The sequence below is a fragment of the Salmo salar genome, chromosome 09 (genome assembly GCF_965601325.2).
Source record: "Salmo salar chromosome 09, fSalSal1, whole genome shotgun sequence".
Lineage (NCBI taxonomy): Eukaryota > Metazoa > Chordata > Actinopteri > Salmoniformes > Salmonidae > Salmo > Salmo salar.
In genome coordinates, this window is record NC_138299.1 from 82082139 (window position 1) to 82101228 (window position 19090).

General features: G+C 41.3%; 1 protein-coding gene across 2 annotated transcripts in view; it reads right to left on the reverse strand.

Moving 5' to 3' along the window:
- LOC106611927 (5-hydroxytryptamine receptor 4-like) overlaps positions 1-19090 on the reverse strand; it is a 107057-nt gene that overhangs the window by 65577 nt on the left and 22390 nt on the right. Inside the window, exons 2-3 of one of the 2 annotated variants that reach the window (XM_014212595.3) lie at positions 16580-16714; positions 16052-16139 (exon numbers count right to left, since the gene is read on the reverse strand). In XM_014212595.3, coding sequence (XP_014068070.1) covers positions 16052-16139; positions 16580-16658 — 167 coding nt within the window. In that variant the 5' untranslated portion in view covers positions 16659-16714. The remainder of the gene's footprint in view (positions 1-16051; positions 16140-16579; positions 16715-19090) is intronic. The other variant, XM_014212600.3, reaches the window with a different exon arrangement.

Consider the following 19090-nt stretch of genomic DNA (forward strand, 5'->3'; position numbering starts at 1 on the left):
GATGGAGCGAGACATGATGTCCCAGATGTGCTCAATTGGATTCAGGTCTGGGGAACGGGCGGGCCAGTCCATAGCATCAATGCCTTCCTCTTGCAGGAACTGCTGACACACTCCAGCCACATGAGGTCTAGCATTGTCTTGCATTAGGAGGAACCCAGGGCCAACCGCACCAGCATATGGTCTCACAAGGGGTCTGAGGATCTCATCTCGGTACCTAATGGCAGTCAGGCTACCTCTGGCGAGCACATGGAGGGCTGTGTGACCCCCCCAAAGAAATGCCACCCCACACCATGACTGACCCACCGCCAAACCGGTCATGCTGGAGGATGTTGCAGGCAGCAGAACGTTCTCCACGGCGTCTCCAGACTCTGTTACGTCTGTCACGTGCTCAGTGTGAACCTGCTTTCATCTGTGAAGAGCACAGGGCGTCAGTGGCGAATTTGCCAATCTTGGTGTTCTCTGGCAAATGCCAAACGTCCTGCACGGTGTTGGGCTGTAAGCACAACACCCACCTGTGGACGTCGGGCCCTCATACCACCCTCATGGAGTCTGTTTCTGACCGTTTGAGCAGACACATGCACATTTGTGGCCTGCTGGAGGTCATTTTGCAGGGCTCTGGCAGTGCTCCTCCTGCTCCTCCTTGCACAAAGGCGGAGATAGCGGTCCTGCTGCTGGGTTGTTGCCCTCCTACGGCCTCCTCCACGTCTCCTGATGTACTGGCCTGTCTCCTGGTAGCGCCTCCATGCTCTGGACACTACGCTGACAGACACAGCACACCTTCTTGCCACAGCTCGCATTGATGTGCCATCCTGGATGAGTTGCACTACCTGAGTCACTTGTGTGGGTTGTAGACTCCGTCTCATGCTACCACTAGAGTGAAAGCACCGCCAGCATTCAAAAGTGACCAAAACATCAGCCAGGAAGCATAGGAACTGAGAAGTGGTCTGTGGTCCCCACCTGCAGAACCACTCCTTTATTGGGGGTGTCTTGCTAATTGCCTATAATTTCCACCTGTTGTCTATTCCATTTGCACAACAGCATGTGAAATTTATTGTCAATCAGTGTTGCTTCCTAAATGGACAGTTTGATTTCACAGAAGTGTGATTGACTTGGAGTTACATCGTGTTGTTTAAGTGTTCCCTTTATTTTTTTGAGCAGTATATATATATATATATATATATATATATTAAGTGTTCTTTGATTTATGTAAAAGCTTATAGGCAGATATGCTTGGGTGATTGGGTGTTCAGCATGGTGGTCTTGAAATCTAAAAGAATCTCAAAAGCTCTCGTTTTAAAACCAGAATCTAACTGAATTACTTGTTAACCCACATACTGTTCTCAGACTACGGACAAGTGCAGGTGGGTACCCTGTCACAATCACCGCAATATGGTACTTGGCATATTTCTTTCTTATTATCACACCTAAGCCAGAGGCGTTATAAAAATTCATGAGGAAATTATTTGGTTTATATTATCAAACCACAAATAGCCCCTTGGCCTTGCTGATGTCGTTGATGCAAATGGTTCATTATAAACAAAAGCTGTCGGGGCTTGAAAATTGAATTAGTGCTCCCTTTCAGCGGGAGTGTCCTAGCGACCTACTATGTAGACCTCTACTGCAGGGCAAAGTGTCTGTCTATCGGTCTGTCTGCTCCAAATATTCACTCACTCACTACTGCAATCAACCGCGGCAAAATGTGGTCAGAGCCACACAAACTGACCATGCTAATGTTCTACTGGTGTGACGTGGAGAAATTGAGGGCAGTACGTTCTCCTTAATTAAAAGTCCAATGCAGCTGTTTTTATCTCAATATCAAATCATTTCTGGGTAACAATTACGTACCTTACTGTGATTGTTTTTAATTAAAATGGTCAAAAAGAAACAAAGATAGCTTTTTAGCAAAGAGCAATCTCTAAAGCAAGAATGTTGCTAGGACTGTCTGGGAGTGGTCTGAGTGGAAAAACTGAAAACTAGCAGATAGGTTTGGAGCTTTCTTTCTTAATTGGTGATGTCACCAGGCAGGCCAAAACTCTATCCCACCAAAACAGGCTGGTATTTTCAAACAGCTCTTACACTAGAAGGGCATTATCACCAATATCACAATTTCACGGTATTATTCCAACCTTATAGTGTGGAAATATATATAAAACACAGGAAAAAAATGGTTTTTGACAGCACTGGACCTTTAAGCTTAAAAGCTGTGAAGTAAAAGTGAATTTAAGCAGAGTTGTGTAGTTTGACAGAGAAATAACTGAAATATAACTGAAGTCAATGAATCAAAGGGTAAGTCCTTGTTTCAACATGAACCAACCATAGAAACTGTTAGACAAACTATCAGACGGAATCACTACCCTGTTTACTCATACAGAGAGATTTCTCACAACCTGTCAGGAACAATTTATGTCAATGCTAGCTAGGGTGATAAAATAATATAATATAATATAAACCCAACTATATTCCTCTAAAACAGACCAAATAATGTTTTGTCTATTTTCAGGAGTGTTGCTATCTGCACAACTCAATATATACAACTCAATATTTTCATGAATATGTTTATGAGAAACATCAATCTGGGTGGTCACAGACATTGACAGACAAAAACACAAGAAGGGTAATCTTGCATTTACAATAGAGTCGTGTTATTTATAGCTATAGTCAAACATAGTTTGACTTAATCCTTCATTTTTGTAACACGTTATTTTTTGTAAACAATTTGTTGAAAGTGCACCCAGGCTGTGATTTGAAGTTAAGTGGCCCCAGGCAGCAACCTATGTTAATTTAGTCCCAATGATTGTTTTCTTTTCAAAGACATAGCCTTTCTGTGAGACCCCTTCTGCTTACATTTGCCTCTTGTGGCACATTTATGTTCACACATTTAAGTGATGGAGAATGCTTCAGACAAGTGTTATTCTAATTTCCTACTGTTAACTTTACCTCTCGTGAAAACCAAGTTTTCAAGCAAAAATTGTTTAGGAGGGGAGAAAATAAATGAATGCATGAAATACAATTTGGTAGAAACATTTTAAATGTCAAGCACACCAGAGAAAATGTATCAAAATGCATGGTTCGGACTTTGGAGAGGTATATTGCTAAGCAGTTTTCTAGTTAAGTGATAATGCCTGAGAAGCCCGTGTCTGGAGGATATATGGGCACGTTATTGGCATTGTTATGTTGTTATGATGGAAAACCGTACCAATATGTCCTCCAAACACCGGCTTCGAAGGCATTATCACTTTTATACAACGGGTTACCAACATATTCAAATAATGATTGACATATTTTCATTAATAACTTTATTTTGATTAATTTATTCTTACTATTTTATCCCTCCACAAGAGGGACACAAATCTAGGGTTGCTAGAGACGCGACCCAGTTGTTTAGTCTTTTTGTTCTTGTCTATAGACGCGACCCAGTCGTTCATTATAAATGTTCCATTGCCATGCTGGCTGGCTACGTTTTTATCCCTGCTTGCTAGCTAGTCAACTACGGCTAATTTACAGTCACGTCAAGAAAGCAGCCAGAATAACAGCAAAGTAGCTGCTATTGCATTTGTTTAAGCTGTTTTCTAGTGACATTTATTTGGATACATCCTTAACAATGAGCTAATGAGGCACAATATCCCCTGGCATAGAAAATGTGCTCACTCGTCTGGACACTGTTGTTCAGAGAAGCTAGCCAACAACACAGCTACAGTAACACAATCACTTCAAACTGAAACTGGAAAGACTGTAAATTAGCTTTATTTTGTTTTATCTCCGCACAAATCTCTACTATTGAAAACAAAATGTTAGTCTAAAAGAAATGTGAGATAATGTCTAGATGCTTTTTATAGTGGAGATCAAGTTTACAACTTCCCTGCCTGGGCTGATAAGACAGTGGATTGTGTAGTCCGATGGAACAGAGTAAATAGGTATTTTAACATCAAACTTAAATGAGAGATTCAGTAAAACTTAGTGTCTATTTGCTTAGTGTTATGATTGCAAATGTCAAGTTTGAAAGAGACACTTTGATTATTATATATATTTTTTCCCACACCAGATATAAACATACACATACGAACAATAACTTACAGACATCCACAAACAACTACATCTCCTGTGCCCATCCCTTGTGCTGCATCATTATTTGCCACATGGCCTTAAATTGTACAAATTAGTTTTTCTCAGTCACTCATGCTATTTCAATATCTCAATAATAAATACATCTTTTTTTTTCATTGCGTTAATGTGTCACGAGTGTGTGTAGGAACAGACCAAAGCACAGCGTGGGTATCATTCCACATATCTCTATTTTTATGTGAAACTATGCAAGACATACAATAAACCATAAACAAAACAACAAACCATGACAAAGAGGAGCTAAATGCACTAACTCAAAAATAATTTCCCACGAACACAGGTGGGAAAAACAACTCCTTAAATATGATCCCCAATTAGAGACAACGATGACCAGCTGCCTCTAATTGGGAATCATACCAAAACCCCAACACAGAAAAAAGGAACTAGAACATAACATAGAAAAAAAAAACTAGACCCCCTAGTCACGTCCTGACCATCTCTACCATAGAAAATAAGACCACTCTATGTTCAGGACGTGACATGATGGCAGATTCATTTCCTAGTATTTACTATATGTTTTTTAAGATGAGTGATGAGAAGAGAATCGTCCAGCCCATTGGTATCTCACTACACCCCCATATGACATGTCTTGAAATATGCAGATTAAATGTAAGTTTACATCGGAATACTTCTGAAAGACAACTTTCTAGGTCCACCCATAACTTTTGGACTTCATAACATTCCCAGAAGCATGAATTATTGAGTCATTATTAGTTTTACACTTAAGACATGACTCTGCTGTTGTGCTGTAGAATTTGTATAATACATTCTATACATTAGTTTATACTGGATTAAGCATACGATTTTGTTAACTGTAACTTTGTTAGTTATGTTCCAACATTGCCTCCATCTTGTGACAAGATGGAGTTCTTTCAGTTTCCAATAGTTTATATATTTTTTTTCTAAAAGATTGTCAGTTGGATATGCTCTCTTGTAACGCCCTGGCCATAGAGAGGGGTTTTTGTTCTTTATTTTGGTTAGGCCAGGGTGTTACATTGGGTGGGCTTTCTATGTTCCTTTTTCTATGTTTTTGTATTTCTTTGTTTTGGGCCGTGTGTGTGTGTGTGTGTGGTGTGTGTGTGTGTGTGTGTGTGTGTGTGTGTGTGTGTGTGTGTGTGTGTGTGTGTGTGGCTCCCAATCAGGCACAGCTGAAGTTTGTTGTTGCTGATTGGGAGTCACAGAATAAGGAGCATGTTTTTCCTTTGGGTTTTGTGGGTAATTGTTTCTGTTGAGTGTTTTGCACCTGACAGGACTGTTTGGCTGTCGGTTTTCTTGTTTTGTATAGTGTTCTTTCTATTATTAAATGCAATGATGAACACTAACTCCGCTGCACCTTGGTCTACTCTCTCTCACGACAGCCCTTACATCTCTGCAAGGTTTTGTATATCTTCCCTATCATATGAAAATATTTTTCCTGACTCAAATAAGATTCCCCTAAGGTTGCGCTGATGTCTAAAAGATTTCAAATCAAAATGTCTTGACATTTAACTTCATGTGTTGGAAAATATCTATATTGGTCAGTCAAATTGCTTTTTAATTATGTCATGGAAATACATGTATTTCCTGTTACCAAGTCATTTGCGGTTTCTATGCCTTTAGTTTTCCATGTGGACCAGTTTTATTGGTGAATTCTGAAAAGCTATCCAAGGATTGTTATGTAGGGTTGTATTTTTAGGGAGTGAAATTGGTTCTTGTAGAATAAATGTAATTTTCTTCCATATTTGTTTCTTTATCATCACGTCATATAGATGAACAACAGAGGTCTATATACTGTAGGTCTAGGAACTGATAAAACAGTACAATTACATCACTGCATGTTCAGCTTTCAAGCCCTGACAGCCAAAAGCAATCTTCTGAAATATAATATGACTTGAGATACCTGAAATTAGCCCTCAAAGTTAAAAGTTAGATTTTGACGTCTTGCATCAGTTACTAAAAGTAATCCATCACCTTGTCCAAAATGTATTAATGACGAGTCTTTGTTTTAATGGATATTTAAATGGATGTCCTGGATAGGACCCTATTCCCTATGTAGTGCACTACAGTACCTTTGACCAGGGCATGGGCTTTGGTCAAAAATAGTGCACTGGAATAGGGTGCCATTTGGGATGCATCCAAATTTGATTCAAGACCATAGGCATTCCATAATGTTCCATTCTGTTAACTTGTGCTAGTCCTCTTTTCTGTAAAGACAGTTGACAAAGAGCCTATTCAAGTCACAGGGATCTGGTACCCAAACTGCCACATGAAATGGCATAGCAGAGGCTATGTGACAAGACTGTCTTCCTCTCTGCAAAGTGTGTCAGGCATGCTGGTTAAAACTAATGAACTGTGACTGAGATAATCAACCTCTTGTACTTCATCATGCCAGACACTAAAACTGGCTAGCCATCTCACAGACTGGTAGATAAGCTACATCCGATCTCTACTTTCTGTGAAGAGAACGTGACTGACTGACTGCAGTAAGATACGTGTTGTGATGAGAGCACGTTGACAATTCTGTCTAAAGAAGTACAAATCAGTATTTCACTTTATAATGCAAATGCTTTTGAAAGACTGACATTTAAATGTTGGGCATAATTCAAGGAACATAATTTCAGGCACATGATTTATAAGAAAATACTCTCATGAGAAACTTCCAGCATTTAGTGACACTAAATATAGGTCAATTGAACTAGGTCAATTGAGCTGAACTCCACCAATCATATATGACGGATTCTTAGGAATACATTTATTTCTTTGCAATTATCAACCACTTATTTGCCTCCCGTTTGCAGCGTAGCATGTAATGGAAAATAAATCTGTAAATGGCTTGCACCTGGGATGGGATTTCATTGCTCCTCATTTCAACTGTCTATGAATGTGACTTCCTTCAGTCCCAATGGACAAAAGGTCCTTTAGGGTGGAACTAAATTAGCGCTGATGCTGAAAAGACGATTGACAGACTTTTAAATGGAATTATTTCTTATTTTAAGCCTTCCATTCTCTGTCCTGTATTCAGACATAGCCAAGTCTACGATACCACGTTATTCCATTACACACCAACAATATAGTCACTGCACACAGTCAATTTGTTCACATTTCTGTGTGAAATAAACGTGCATGCTTCACATTGAGGTTTTGCCAAACATTTCAGCAATGTGTCAGAATCCACATTACCGCCTCCGCTGTAATCATTATAAATGATAATAATGATGGTGATTATTATGATTGACGATGATGATCACCATTCCTCAGCGATGTCATCCAGTGTCAGTAGCAGCAGTGAAAGCAGCAGCATGCAGCGGAGTAGGGCTTTACAAGATCATACTGGACAGCAGGATATGGCAGTTTGTATACAGTGTCAGTGATACATTATTTTGTCACTTCAATGCTTGACATTCTTGTGACATCACATCTATGTTGACCATAATCATAAACCAGTTTGAGTTGCCTAGCAACATTGCATGTTCGACATTGTGAATCGCAAGGCTACACACTTAGAAAATAAGGGTTCTTCGTTTGTCACCCATAGGAGAACCCTTTCTGGTTCCAGGTAGAACACTTTGGTGGTGAAAAAGCTTCTACTTAGAACCTTTAAGTGGTGAAAGGGTTTCACTTGTAACAAACCTTTTTTATATTCAGATGGTTCTGCTATGGGGACAATTGAATAACCCTTTGTGGTTCTAAGTACCACCTTCTGTACTTTACAACCCATACAATGCAAGAAAGACCTCACCCATCCAACGGTGTGCCACAAGTCTGTCTACAGGGACTATCCATACACATTCTGCCTCTATTCCTGGCCTATATGGTACGCAGTCTGTCTACAGGGACTATCCATACACATTCGGCCTCTATTCCTGGCCTATATGGTACGCAGTCTGTCTACAGGGACTATCCATACACATTCTGCCTCTATTCCTGGCCTATATGGTACGCAGTCTGTCTACAGGGACTATCCAAACACATTCGGCCTCTATTCCTGGCCTATATGGTACGCAGTCTGTCTACAGGGACTATCCATACACATTCTACCTCTATTCCTTGCCATTCTATCGCTATCTGGTAGCCAGTCTGCAGCTCAACATCATGAACTAGACACACATGAAGATCTCCTGCCATAAAGCCCATCCAGAAAGTCATCACAACGAATACTGGACAACATGGTATCATTGTTATGCATTACATGTAGATGGTTTTGCAAAAAGCAATGCCCCATGCCAGGCTCCAGATCATACAAGACTCCTGGGTGGGAAGAACAGCTCGAGCCAATGATAGGAGGAGAGATCAAGGAAACCGCTTCTGCTCTCTCTGTGTGGAAGGACATCATGATCAAAATAATGACACTAAACTCAGAAATCTGTGTGTGCTGAATGTTAGGCACCAGAGTGCGAGCAGTCACATCCCTTACGGGAAAAAAACACATGCATTTCACATGTGAAGTGATCCAAAAACACATGATTGCTCATGTGATTTACCACATGTGAAATCATGTGTTTTTTCTGTGAGGGATTACAGCTAATGAGTCATATTCTCCAAGAGAATGGCCAGATAAGACAAGGGCTACCTTTCTGTTGCTTGGATACGTCTTCACCTTGGTAAAAGGCAGACAGAGTTAAACCAGCACTTTCCATTTGTCCTATTAAAATTGGATAATGTTCTTAGTGCTTTTCTCGATCGGAAAGTTCAAGCATATAGTCAAATTAAAACTGAACTGGGTGTGTTGTTCTCACTGACCTGTCCTAGACTGTACTGGCCTCTAACAAGTTTTCATATTCTACTAAGAGACTGAGCAGTTATCTGCCAATAGAAGCACTGTGTCTTAGTTTTTCACCATCCTGCTAATTATTAACCTATAAAGCATTACAAGGACTTGCTCCTACTTATCTCTCAGATTTCGTCCTGCCGTACATACCTACACGAACGCTACGGACAAAAGACTCAGGCCTCATTATTGTCCCTAGAATTTCAAATCAAACAGCTGGAGGAAGGACTTTCTTATTATAGTGCTCAATTTTTAAAGAATGGTCTGCCTATCCATGTGAGAGACGCAGACTCGGTCTCAGCCTTTAAGTTTTTACTGAAGACTCATCTCTTCAGTAGGTCCTATGATTAAGTATAGTCTGGCCCAGGGGTGTTAAGATGAACGGTAAGATACTAGAGTGACGAACAACCCTTGCTGTCTCTGCCTGAACTATACCGTAGATTGAAATCTGTAGTTGACATCTGAAAACCTCAAATGGGGGTAAAAACAAGTGGAGAGGGTAACAGTTGCAGGGGATCCACCACTAGGATTCTCTGCCCCTGACCCTATTACAGGGGCTGAGTCGCTGCCTTGCATTACATCATGCCAGGCTTTTTTTGCAATACTCGACTTGAGTGGGTTGAGTCAGGCTGATCTTCCTGTCCCCTCGGGCTCGTGCAGTTTGGGAGATCTTTCTGGGCTATACTTGGCCTTGTCTCAGGGTAGAAAGTTTGGTCTGTTTATATCCCTTTGGCGGTGTGGGGGCTGTGCTTAGGCAAAGTGGGTGGGGTTATATCCTGCCTGATTGGCCCTGTCCGGGGGTAACTTTGGACAGGGCCACAGTGACTCTGTTGTCTATAGGGATAATAATGTAATAAATGACTAAACAGCAATTCCCCCCCCCCCCCCCCCCCCCCCCAAAAAAAAAACAACATGTATCATTATTCAACAAACAGACCTTTGCATAATATAAACTTAAAGGTTCAATTCAATGCAAGCCTTTGATGATACTCTTCTTTTGTCCTATCATTCCAACACATGAGAAACTCTCTCTCTCTGTCACATTGCAGGAGTTATTGACTTCGAAATGGGGCTCTGTTTACATAGAGTTGTGTTGGACCTCTACACACTGTCATTCCAATGACCCACACATGAACTCCCACTGCAATGTCCGTAGAGGAAGGAGACAGAGCAAGCTCACTGTATTCAACTGCTCATTCAATCCATTAACTGGATCTTGGTAATAAAATATGATATTTCAGGATGAGATTAAATAAGCATAGAATATAGACTTTCATTGTTGTTGAGGAAATGAATGAACAAGAAAAGTAACACCAGAACAAATAGGCTACCTACAGTATATAATTACTGGGAAACAGCATGAGTTGTACTATGGATATGGACAAATCAACATAGGTTTGACCTAATGATTTAACTTTATTTTAAATGAAGACAATAGTATTTTGATTCAGATTTTGAGGTACATGTACCGTAATTTCCGGACTATAAGCCGCAACTTTTTTCCCACGCTTTGAACCTCGCGGCTTAAACAATGCTAATATATGGATTTTTCCCGCTTTCAATTTTTTTTCTTCCAAAAAAACACATTCTGTGACGTGCTCAGTTTTTTGGCGGCATGAAGCTTTCATTAGACCAATGAAATTGCCGAACGGGTTAAGGTCAAACAACTTTTTTGTTTACTGTTTAGATTAAATCAAGCGCTCTCAAACTTCCCATCATTCTGATTACGGTAGTCATTTTGTCACCCTCATCATGGCAAAGACACGGAGAAATACATATGATGCAGCTTTCAAGTTGAAGGCGATTGATCTGGCTGTTGGAAAAGGAAATAGAGCTGCTGCACGGGAGCTTGGTCTTAATGAGTCGATGATAAGACATTGGAGACAGCAGCGTGAGGAATTGACTCAGTGCAAAAAAGACAACTAAAGCTTACTGATAATTTTTTATTTTTTGTTACAAGCCGTGTTTCGTTAAAGCCTATTTATTTTTGTTACAAGCCGTGTTTCGTTAAAGCCTATTTATTTTTGTTACAAGCCGTGTTTCGTTAAAGCCTGTGTAAAGTTCATTTGTTTCAATGTACCGGTAGGCACCTGCGGCTTATAGACATGTGTGGCTTATTTATGTTCAAAATAATACATTTAAAAAAAATCAGTGGGTGCGGCTTATATTCAGGTGCGCTCAATAGTCCGGAAATTACAGTAATCAAATCAAATACAATTGTATTTGTCACATGCGCCGAATACAACAGGTGTAGACCTTACAGTGAAATACTTACTTACAAGCCTGTAACCAACAATGCAGTTTTAAGAAAAATAAGTGTTAAGTAAAAAATAAATAACAAATAATTAAAGAGCTGCAGTAAAATAACAGTAGTGAGGCTATATACAGGGGGCTTGGTACAGAGTCAATGTGCAGGGGCACCGGTTAGTCAAGGTAATTGAGGTAATATGTACATGTAGGTAGAGTTAAAGTGACTATGCATTGATAATAAAGAGAGAGAGAAGCAGCAGCATAAAAGGGGGGGGGGGGGGGGGGGGGGGGGGAGAGGGACAATGCAAACAGTCTGTGTAGCCATTTGATTAGCTGTTCAGGAGTCTTATGGCTTGGGGGTAGAAGCTGTTAAGAAGCCTTTTGGACCTAGATTTGGCGCTCCGGTACCGCTTGCCGTGCAGTAGCAGAGAGAACAGTCTATGACTAGGGTGGCTGGAGTCTTTGACAATTTTTAGGGCCTTCCTCTGACACCGCCTGGTATAGAGGTCCTGGATGGCAGGAAGCTTGGCCCCAGTGATGTGCTTGAAGCTCTCAACCTGCTCCACTACAGCCCCGTCAGTGAGAATGGGGGCGTGCTCAGTCCTCCTTTTCCTATAGTCCACAATCATCTCCTTTGTCTTGATCACGTTTGCTGACGACACAACACGGCCAGGCTGTTTCATCATTGACAGGGAGTCGTGCCTGGCCATGCAGTCATGAGTGAACCGGGAGTACAGGAGGGGACTGAGCATGCACCCCTGAGTGGCCCCCGTGTTGAGGATCAGCATGGCAGACCTGTTGTTACCTAACCATACCACCTGGGGGCAGCCTGTCAGGAAGTCCAGGATCCAGTCTCAGAGGGATGTGTTTAGTCGCAGGGTCCTTAGCTTAGTGATGAGCTTTGAGGGCACTATGGTGTTGAACGCTGAGCTGTAGTCAATGAATAGCATTCTCACATAGGTGTTCCTTTTGTCCAGGTGGGAAAGGGAAGTGTGGAGTGCAATAGAGATTGCATGGGAAAGGGCAGTGTGGAGTGCAATAGAGATTGCATCATCTGTGGATCTGTTGGGGCGGTATGCAAATTGGAGTGGGTCTAGGGTTTCTGGGATAATGGTGTTGATGTGAGTCATGACCAGCCTTTTAAAGCACTTCATGGCTACAGTTGTGAGTGCTACGGGTCGGTAGTCATTTAGGCACGTTACCTTAGTGTTCTTGGGCACAGGGACTATGGTGGTCTGCTTGAAACATGTTGGTATTACAGACTCCGTCAGGGAGAGGTTGAAAATATCAGTGAAGACACTTTCCAGTTGGTCAGCGCATGGTTGGAGTTCACGTCCTGGTAATCCGTCTGGCCCTGTGGCCTTGTTAATCCGTCTGGCCCATCTCCTCCGGCACCATTTTCCATTATCCATAATGTTAGTGTCAATTATGAAAAAGCTGACAAAGCAAACATTGTGGCCTCCAGAAATCACCAAGTCAGTTAGTATGAGCAGCACATACTGCCAGAATATATAGTTACTGTAATAGTATGAGCACCACATACTGTCAGGAGATAGTTACTGTAATAGTATGAGCAGCACATACTGCCAGGAGATAGAGTTAATGTAATAGTATCAGCAGCACATACTGACAGGAAATAAAGTTACTGTAATAGTATGAGCCGCACATATTGCCAGGAGCTAGAGTTACTGCCAGGAGATAGAGTTACTGTATTAGCGTACTATTATCTACCTCTAGTCTTTTACTCTGATTAACTCACAAATAATCCCCCCTCCAGGTGCGGCAACCCAACCAGTTACTCACAGTGGTTAGACAGGCACAAGCATGTGTTTCTATCTGCAAGATCATTAACATTCACTTAGTAATACAGTAAGACTTTATAATACAGTTGCAGTCCTGAGAGACTGTATCAAATACATCTGGGAAAAAACATGCAGCAGACCGTGGCTTAACTTCACTTGTCACCAACACCTTAGTCACAGATGTAGGATCTTAATCTGATCACTCTTTTCTTATTGAAATGCATACTTGTAGTGTATGCAAGGTTTAAAAAGGCTTCTACAGTTTATCATTTGCACTTTAAAATGTCAGACTTGATTTTCCCTAAAAAACTGCATAAACCCCTAATAACATAATTTTTAAGATTTCCTTTTGCTGCAGGATTATTTTCCTGCTGTAGCAAACTGGCTCAAATGAAGATCCTATATATGTAATTGATCTGAACAGGAAAGATGATGTTCAAACTTTCTCACAACACCAGCTTCTTGTACTGTGAAATGTCTTAGATGGGTGCATTTTTCATTGCTAAACCATTTCCCGAAAAAGTGAGTAGAAAAAGGAATGAAGATACTGTACATGTGTTGTATTCTGATATCACTGACAGATGCCATAAATCACGCCATGAGACGTTCATACAAATGTGTCCTAAACAATGTCTAATGGAACAGTCTTCTCACCACTGCTTGAGCTGATAATAATTTGCTAGCCGAGCCCCAGGGGACATGCGTTTATCAATGGATATTTTGGCAGATTTGTTAGGCACATTACTATAGTGATTCAGCACCACATGGTGTTGTTGTTGTCTCTTGTACATTCTTCAATAGGTTTCAGCTTATCAGGACCACATCAACATGAGCTGAATGAACACACTGTCTAGAGAATATGTTTCCTACACACGTTTCAAATCAAATCAAATTGTTTTATGTCACATGCTTCGTAAACAAAAGGTGTAGACTAACAGTGACATGCTTACTTCCGGGTCCTTCCCAACAATGCAGAGAAACAAATAAAGAGAAATGGTAGAAAAATAGAAAAATAATAAAACGAGGAATAAATACACAATGAGAGAACAGTCTATGACTTGGGTGGCTGAAGTCTTTTTACGGCCTTCCTCTGACATCGCCTATTATATAGGTCCTGGATGGCAGGAAGATTGGCCCCAGTGATGTACTGGGCCGTACGCACTACCCTCTGCAGTGCCTTGCGGTTGGATGCCAAGCAGTTGCCATACCAAGAGGTGATGCAGCCAATCAAGATGCTCTCAATGGTGCAGCTGTATGACTTTTTCAGGATCTGAGGGCCCATGCTGATTCTGAGGGGGAAGAGGTGTTGTCGTGGCCTCTTCAAGACTGTGTTGATGTGTGTGGACCATGATAGCTCCTTAGTGATGTGGACACCGAGGAACTTGATCTCGACCTGTGGTCCACGATCAGCTCCTTTGTCTTGCTGACATTGAGGGAGAGGTTGTTGTTCTGGCACCCCACTGCCAGGTCTCTGACCTGCTCCTTGTAGGCTGTCTCATTGGCATCGGTGATCAGGCCTATCGCCGTCGTGTCGTCAGTAAACTTAATGATGGTGTTGGAGTTGTGCTTGGCCACTCAGATGTGGGTGAACAGGGAGTACCGGAGGGGACTAAGCACACACTCCTGAGGGGCCCCCCTGTTGAGGGTCAGCATGTCAGATGTTGTTGTCATCCCAGGGTCCTTAACTTAGTGATGAGCTTGGAGGGCACTATGGTGTTGAACGCTTAACTGTAGTCAATGAACAGCATTCTCACATAGGTATTCCTTTTGTCCAGGTGGGAAAGCGCAGTGTGAAGTGCAATAGAGATTGCATCATCTGTCAATCTGTTGGGCTGTTATGCGAATTGGAGTGGGTCCAGGGTGTCTGGATTGGTGGTGTTGAGCCATGAGCAGCCTTTCAAAGCATTTCATGGCTACAGATGTGTGTGCTAACAGGCAATAGTAATTTAGGCAGGCGACGTTGGTGTTCTTGGGCACAGGGACTATGGTGGTCTGCTTGAAACATGTAGCTATTACAGACTGGGTCAGGGAGAGGTTGAAAATGTCAGTGAAGACAATTACCAACTGGTCAGTGCATGCTCTGAGTACGCGTCCTGGTAATCCGTCTGGCCCTGCGGCCTTGTTAATGTTAACCTGTTTGAAGGTTTTACTCACATCGGCTACGGAGAGGAGGATTACATAGTCGTCCAGAACAGCTGGTGTTCTCATGCATAGTTCAGTGTTGCTGGCCTCTAAGCAGGCATTGAAGGTATTTAGCTCATCTGGTAGGCTTGTGTCAGTGTGATCATTTGCAAGCCCTGCCACGTTTTCTACTGTACACATGATTCTGGAAAGCCATTGCAAGTGCATATTTATGATACCAACTATTTCTAATACCAGCCATGAATACAATTATTTATGTCATGCAGTCAAAAAAGATGACCAGGTCTAGAGGGCAATGGGTCCATTTGTAAGTGCCCAAGTGCTCTTGCCATTTAAGATTTATGTTCTGTATAATGCAATTTTTTTTATTGAAACCTTTCCTCCTAATAGGAAGCCTGTCACAGGATACCACATGAGTACAGGGAGAAGGCAAGCAGATGCAAAAGCAGGGAAAGATGATTCCCGAGGAGGAAACCTCTGGTTCCTGCAGAGCTGACCACAGTGCATGTCCTTCCCCAAGCACTGTAGTCTGCGTCCCAAATGGCACTCTTTTCACTACATAGTGCACAGAGCCCTATAGGCCCTGGTCAAAAGCAGCACATTATGTAGGTCAGTGGTTCTCTCCTCTGGGACCTCCATCCGTTCCATGTATTTGAATTTTTCCAGAGCTAGCACACCTGATTCAACTTGTCAACTAATCATCAAGTGCTTGACTAGGTGAATCAGGTGAGCTAGTTCAGCACTACTGTAGAACAACATGATGAAATGTCTGGGGAGGGGTTGGAGAACCACTGATGTAGTGAATAGGAAGTCATTTTGGACGCAGGCTTAGACTACCCATAGCACCACCATCCCTCACGCTACCTTACGTGTGTATGACACCTAATCTCTCCTGTATGTGTGCCAACACTTGAATGAATGAAAGAATGATTCATGTACCTATTCATTTAAGAGTCATGTATTCATGGATGGCATGTACTGTCCTTACCTCTCACTGTTGCTGATATTTACTTCCTCCATCACAGGCATCGGGCCCCCAGAACTTAGATTCATGTACCCATCAATGCCGAAACTCCCTACGAAACAAGGAGAAATAGAGGTTACTCAGGCAGTTAGGATTCATTATGACCTTACAGATATGCCCCGGATATTACTCACTATACCACATTTTGTAAGGCTGTCAACAGCAATTTATTGTTTGACAACTGCCCAGATTTTGAACCTATAATTTAGATGATTTAGGAGACAAAGGAAAATAAAATAGTGTTCTTTAACTATTTAACAAAAAATCTAAATGAAAATATGCCTCTAATTACTCTACAATAACATATCCACTAACAGCGTGCGGATTAAATTAATACATGCAACAACATTACAGGCAGAACAGACTTGAATTTACTGACTGGGATTAAAATTAATATGACACTTTACGTGAGCCAATGATAAATGATTGCCCTTCATTGTTTAAATGCATGCAAGAATAGTGTAGCAGATATTGAATTATGTTTTCACTTGCCATGGTCATATGAGCTATTGGTTGTATTACTGGTTGGGTCACATAATGCCATTTTGTTCAAGAAATTCATTGCATTCATGTCTCCTTTTGGGATGCATGAATACAATAGGCTGCCACAGGGGCTATGCAGCAGTCCTGCAACACAAGCAACAGCAGGAGGTAGTTGTTAAAAATGCAGAGAAGACACTTCACTTCTGTTTTTTCACCCAAATGTATATCTGTACCATCACTGATATGTTCTCCATGTATTAAAATATCAGGAATTCCCTTTTGGAAAATGGACAAGGACATGCACATGTGCATTGACCATGACTGCATCTGGTCATTTAGGTCTTGCCCTGTACAGTGTACAAATATATCCCAATGAATACATTTACAAAATATGAATATTTTTATTATACAGAGTATTTCCATAATATGTCGTCAGAAGGATTACCTCTAGAGTAATAATATGTGTGTGTGTAATTTCTCTCAATGTCATGTGATCGTGTCAGTTTAATTTCTAAAAACATTATTCCAATATAATTTATACAAGGTCCCGTGTAGCTCATTTGCAAGGCCAGAGATGTGGGTTTGATTCCCATGGGGGACTAGTACGAGAAAAATAAGTAAGAAAATGTACGTTCTCACTACTGACTGTCTGCTAAATGACTAAACAGTAATGTAAAAATGACAGTTCACATTGTGGTTGATTGGCGCTATTGCAGTTCTACTGTACATACAGTTGAAGTCGGAAGTTTACATACACCTTAGCCAAATACATTTAAACTCAGTTTTTCACAATTCCTGACATTTAATCCTAGTAAAAATTCCATGTCTTAGGTCAGTTAGGATCACCACTTTAATTTAAGAATGTGAAATGTCAGAATAATAGTAGCGAGAATTATTTATTTCAGCTTTTATTTCTTTCATCACATTCCCAGTGGGTCAGAAGTTTACATACACTCAATTAGTATTTGGTAGCATTGCTTTTAAATTGTTTAACTTCCCACAATATGTTAGGTGAATTTAGGCCCATTCCTCCTGACAGAGCTGTTGTAACTGAGTCAGGTTTGTAGGCCTCCTTGCTTGCACACGCTTTTTCAGTTCTGCCCACACATTTTCTATAGAATTGAGGTCAGAACTTTGTGATGGCCACTCCAATACCTTGACTTTGTTGTCCTTAAGCCATTTTGCCACAACTTTGGACGTATGCTTGGGGTCATTGTCCATTTGGAAGACCCATTTGCTACCATGCTTTAACTTCCTGACAGATGTCTTGAGATGTTGCTTCAATATATCCACATAATTTTCGCTCCTCATGATGCCATCTATTTTGTGAAGTGCACCAGTCCCTCCTGCAGTGAAGCACCCCCACAACATGATGCTGCCACCTCTGTGCTTCACGGTTGGGATGGTGTTCTTCGGCTTGCAAGCATCCACCTTTTCCTCCAAACATAACGATGGACAAGGACATGCACATGTGCATTGACCGTGACTGCATCTGGGGGGAGGGTGTGGCTCAGTTGGTAGAGCATGGTGTTTGCAACGCCAGGGTTGTGGGGTCGATTCCCACGGGGGACCAGTACGGAATAATTTTTTTTAATGAAATGTATGCATTCACTACTGTAAGTCACTCTGGATAAGAGCATCTGCTAAATGACTAAAATGTAAAAGTATGTCATTATGGCCAAACAGTTATATTTTTGTTTCATCAGACCAGAGGACATTTCTCCAGAAAGTACGTTCTTTGTCCCCATGTGCAGTTGCAAACTGTGGTCTGGCTTTTTTTATGGCGGTTTTGTAGCAGTGGCTTCTTCCTTGCTGAGCGGTCTTTCAGGTTATGTCGATATAGGACTCATTTTACTGTGGATATAGATACTTTTGTACCTGTTTCCTCCAGCATCTTCACAAGGTCCTTCGCTGTTGTTCTGGGATTGATTTGCACTTTCCGCACCAAAGTACATTCATCTCTAGGAGACAGAACGCATCTCCTTCTTGAGCGGTATGACGGCTGCGTGGCCCCATGATATTTATACTTGTGTACTATTGTTTGTACAGATGAACATGGTACCTTCAGGCATTTGGAAATTGCTCCCAAGGATGAACCAGACTTGTGGAGGTCTACAAAAAAAATTCTGAAGTCTTGGCTGATTTCTTTTGATTTTCCCATGATGTCAAGCAAAGAGGCACTGAGTTTGAAGGTAGGCCTTGAACTACATCCACAGGTACACCTCCAATTGACTCAAATGATGTCAATTAGCCTATCAGAAGCTTCTAAAGCCATGACATCATTTTCTGGAATTTTCCAAGCTGTTTAAAGGCACAGTCAACTTAGTGTATGTAAACTTCTGACCCACTGGAATTGTGATACAGTGAATTTTAAGTGAAATAATCTGTCTGTAAACAATTGTCGGAAAAATGACTTGTGTCATGCACAAAGTAGATGTCCTAACGGACTTGCCAAAACTATAGTTTGTTACCAAGAAATTTGTGGAGTGGTTGAAAAACTAGTTTTAATGACTTCAACCT